The sequence below is a fragment of the Alosa pseudoharengus genome, unplaced genomic scaffold (assembly GCF_046254945.1).
Source record: "Alosa pseudoharengus isolate Yale_2024_CS ecotype anadromous, Long Island Sound unplaced genomic scaffold, YU_APseudo_1.1 YU_APseudo_1.1_scf_2, whole genome shotgun sequence".
NCBI lineage: Eukaryota > Metazoa > Chordata > Actinopteri > Clupeiformes > Clupeidae > Alosa > Alosa pseudoharengus.
The window spans coordinates 53,418,204-53,423,203 of NW_027468663.1; the positions used below are offsets into that span (position 1 = coordinate 53,418,204).

Sequence of the window (5,000 nt, forward strand, 5' to 3'; positions counted from 1 at the left end):
TGTCTCTGTGTGTGTGAGTGTGCACATGCTTGTGTGTGTGTGTGCTGGAACAATGTTTAAAAATGATAAAATGAGAGAAGAATATGTCTGGATCGGCAGACAAGTGAGGAAGTGTGTGAATGTGTGTGTGAACAGAGGAGATGTGTGTGTGTGTGTGTGTGTGAATAGAGGAGATTTATGTGTGTGTGTGTGTGTGTGTGTGTGTGTGTGTGTGTGTGTGTGTGTGTGTGTGTGTGTGTGTGTGTGTGAACAGATAAGATGTATGCTTGCTGGCGTGGGTGTAGCGGGGGGAACACACACTGCTTTAACGATGATGGAGCTCGAGCACTTCATAGCTGTCAGATCAGAATGGGCTGCTGGCGGCACTAATGATGGTAATATATGGAGCTCTGTGGCAATGCAGAGCATCCCTCAGTCTGTCTCACTTAAACGCCTCTCATTGTTGGCCACATTGCAGTATGAATATAGAGGATTACTAAAGGAACAGAGATGGAGGAAGAGAGGCTGAGGAGGAGATGGAGGAGAAGAGAGAGAAAGAGGAGGTGGAGGAGAAAAGAGATAGAGAGGAGGAGATGGAGAAAATGGAGAGGAGGAGATGGAGAGAGTGAGGCTGAGGAGATGGAGGGAGAGAGAAAGAGGAGGAGATGGAGGGAGAGGAGGACATGGAGGAGAAGAGAGGCTGAGGAGGTGATGGAGGGAGAGGAGGAGATGGAAGGAGAGAGGCTGAGGAGGACATGGAGGAGAAGAGAGAGAAAGAGGAGGAGATGGAGGGGAAGAGAGAGAAAGAGGAGGAGATGGAGGAGATGGACGGAGAGAGAAAGAGGAGATGACAACAAAGTTATCGGGAGGCCTTTTTGTGGCAGTGCTCTGATGTAGAGTTTGTGATGCTGAACGTAACGCTCTGATGTAGAGTTTGTGATGCTGAACGTAACGCTCTGATGTAGAGTGTTTGATGCTGAACGTAAAACTCTTATGTAGAGTTTGTGATGCTGAACGTAACGCTCTGATGTAGAGTTTGTGATGCTGAACTTAACGCTCTGATGTAGAGTGTTTGATGCTGAACGTAAAACTCTTATGTAGAGTTTGTGATGCTGAATTTAACTGCAACTGTAACTGTGTTTCTTTGTGTGTTGATCAGGTGACTGCGACTTTGAGCGGCCTTACTCCTCCTGTGGCTACAGTCAGGGACGGGACGATGACCTGGACTGGGAGCAGGCCAACACCCTGGACAAGCCACCCACAGACCAGTGGATGCCCAAAGGTGAGTCTGCTTGTGTGTGTGTGTGTGTGTGTGTGTGTGTGTGTGTGTGACCAGTGGATGCCCACAGGTGAGTCTGACCTCTGACCTTCCAACATTTTGTCACAACTTTCCTAGATTATTTGCTACTGAAGTGCATTATTTCAGCACGAGGTGATTTCAGCATGTGGTTATTTCTCTGGTGACACATCACAGTTGATATGCCTAGCTTATGTTAATTTGTCAATATGATTTCCACGTTTTGGGAAATTATAATAAATGTGCGTTTTTGTGCGTCAAACTATATAAAATATAGTTTTATGTATATATGTTTGTTGTAGTTTGGCAGTCATCCTTTTTGCAAGCACAGAATAAGTCTAACTAGCATGCTAGCTTTCGAAGCCAGTAACGTAGGCAAAACATTAGCTAACCCACTGGCTAAACAGCTGACTACTTGAATTACTTGTCTTACCAACATAAACTGAGGAATCAGCAACTTTTCACGATCACTTTTAACTCACCCAGATGTAGTATACTAAAGGCTTTTTCAGAAAAGATAAATGTAAATGCACAAAGCCATAAGTAACACTTTGAATGCCGTGCTGTTTTCAGAAGTGCCAGCAATCTAGATCATTGTTGACGATTTTTGTAGAGCCACGGCGTATTTTATGTTATAGCTATGGACACATACTATGGCTCGTTTGAAAGGTGAGACTTTAAGCTCTCAGTGTGTACAAACTGTTTATTTCTACATGCCTCTGTTTCTGAGAAATCCCAAACTAAACAGTGGATAGTTTTTCTAGTTTCTTTTCTAGAAATGGAGATATAGCGTCTTTTATGAAATATGCACTGTTTGAGCCTGTCACTCTTCAGACACTTACATTTCTGAAGAAATGTAGAAAGGTGGAATCATCCAGCGAAAACGCACCTGTTGCAATATCTTTTTCTTCAACTTTTTCATTTTCCACTTCAGCACCTGAGAAATGTTACCTGTAAAGTTTCCAGGAAGTGACCTAGCGAGACCTGGCAAGACTGCCACCTAGTGATAAACCCATGAAAATAAATGGCCTGGTGACCTGACGTGCATGCGTCACTGATTCGTCCCAAAGCGGCAACCATCAAAAGCGGAGTTATGATAAAATGTCCAGATAAAATGTCCAGATAAAATGTGCGTTTTCATGAGTCTTCGATCGTCATCTATTTAAGTTCTATTCATCATAGAGTTCCCAAAATCATACATAAGGTGTGTTAGAGTGTCTATTTTCGTAATTGAAAAAAAAAAAATATTGCGTTTTTGGCCCTCCGCGCATGGGAACAACAAACGCAATATTGCGTAGTTCCATCAGTCAACTAATAAGCAACTCTGTGACAGTTCATTCAGAACTTAAAATGATATGCTAGTACAATATATTCAGAAGCTGTAACTTCTTTATAGATGTGGATATGTTCAAATGTAATTGATATTCTAGAGAACACGTCACAATAGCAAATTCCCCAAAGCTGTGGAGTAAGTGCTGTTTGCACCAGTGCTTGTTCTCTCTGCATTCAGCAGCGAGCACAGCCAGGGGAATGGAAACTTGAGTAGGGGAGTTGATGCCTATCAACACACTCCAATCCATTTGAATTAGACCTATCTCTTCTTCATTTGTTTCTGCTCCTATGAGTGAGTGTGCTATTGAAATCCTCGGCTCTCCACTTTTCAGTACGCTGTCTTCCTGTATTTACACTTGTTTGCCGGCCTCATGTTCAGTTGGTGGCTTTTGATGTGATTAGAAATGTGTAGATATCACTAGAGCAGTGTTTCTCAAACTTTTTCAGACCAAGGACCACTTAACCAATAAAAAAAGAATCACGGACCACCTAGCTAAAAAAAAAAAACAGTAGACCTACGTCAACATTATATTACACAATAGGCCACCTTGCTTACTGTTTTTGCACCTTGCTTATTGTGTCAGAGGATTCATATGATTTAAACTGGCGTAGCTATAAGCAGTGTTGCAGGATTTACATACAAGTTGGTTCAATATTGCAACTATTGCAATTACCACGTTTGCTCGCGGACCACTTGAGATAGCTTGCGGACCACCAGTGGTCCCCGGACCACACTTTGAGAAACACTGCACTAGAGCATACTGAAATGTCCTGTTGGTGGCTTTTGATGTGATTTGGAATGTGTAGATATCACTACCGCATACTGAAAGTACCTGGGAAATTAGACTAATGGAGGCTCGGCTTTTCCCATGCTGGAACAGAGACAGGCCTCCACACTAAAAGAGATTGTTTTCCTCTTGAGTCTGATGTCTGATCACACAAAGGTCTGTGTGTGTGTGTGTGTGTGTGTGTGTGTGTGTGTGTGTGTGTGTGTGTGTGAGTGTGTGTGTGCGTATGTGTGTGTGTGTGTGCGTGCGTGCGTGCGTGCGTGTGTGTGTGTGTGTGTGCGTGCGTGTGTGTGTGCATGTGTGTGTGCGTGCGTGCATACATGGTTGTGTGTGTTTGTGTGTGCTTGTGTGTGTGTGTGTGTCAGGGATGGAAATTAAATATTTTTTCTACCTGCCACTGTGGCTGGTGGATTCCAAAATCTACCAGCCACTCAACTTTTTTACCAGCCACTAGAGAAACGGCATGAAAATGTGATATAGTAGGCTACCCAAAATGATCACGGTAATCGGCATTATTGCAATATGACAAAAATGTGCTGAGTTTTGCCATAAACCTGTCCTCCAAGCACAGTAGCAACAAAACTAAAGGTCAACAGAACTACATTCATATGCTATAGTGTCTTGTCATAAAAGTCGTGTGGCTCCTTTAAGACTCGGTTTGTGTGAGTTCTGGAGCATCCTATAATCCAACTCTCCAACTTGATCTAACTATAGTGTACATCATCTGATTTAAATATTTACAGGTATTAAGGCTATATTTAACATTTAGCATTTATTTTGGCCCGTAATGAAATCATGCACTGAACAATTTAAGCACAGCTCAGCTTTAAGAAACGTAATATGCATGCTTAGCATTTTGTGAAACTACATTGGAAAAACTCTGGTTGTACAGTTATCTAGGCGATATTGTTAAAAAAAAAATTGTATTTGGCCTTATGACAAAAGCCCAACGTTGGAGACCGTGTAGACATTTGCTTCAATTAAATTTAATTGGCCAATTAAAAAGAGAACTATTTACGTGAGAATATTAGCCTGTGAAGATATAACGCAGATCCACAGATCTCACTAGATTTATGTCTATGCAATCATCCTGAAATAATCTAGCAGTGGCACATGAAAGCATAGTGACAGTTTCTTAATGGCAGTGAAGTGAAAGTGAAGCGTTGCACCAGTGCCTATAGGCTATGCTGCGGTGGCGGCTCACTACGAGTTGTAGAACTTCAAATCAGCGCGATTTACCCTTATAGGCTGGTAACGTTAGGCTACATGATCCCTACAGACACTTTCTTATTTTTAACCGTCAATAAGTATGAAAATTAGACCGGATCTGACTATTTGTGGTACGCTAGCTCTACCCGCCACAGTGGCTGGTAAGTTGACCAAATTCACCCGCCAGCGCACAAAACTACCCGCATTTGGCGGGGGGCGGGTGGTTAATTTCCATCCCTGGTGTGTGTGTGTGTGTGTGTGTCTGCCTCACTGATAGATCACATCCCCCTTCACTGCCAGAAGAAGCCCTGTCAGCCCCTCCCCTGCAGAAAACCAAAGGGCATTATGTATCTCTAATGTAAAAGACGATACGATTCGCATCTAGATACATGGGC

General features: G+C 42.8%; 1 protein-coding gene across 1 annotated transcript in view; it reads left to right on the plus strand.

The window, feature by feature from the left end:
* Nucleotides 1–5,000, plus strand: part of LOC143134832 (receptor-type tyrosine-protein phosphatase mu-like) — a 173,619-nt gene that overhangs the window by 33,118 nt on the left and 135,501 nt on the right. Inside the window, exon 2 of the mRNA XM_076295513.1 lies at nucleotides 1,139–1,273. Coding sequence (XP_076151628.1) covers nucleotides 1,139–1,273 — 135 coding nt within the window. The remainder of the gene's footprint in view (nucleotides 1–1,138; nucleotides 1,274–5,000) is intronic.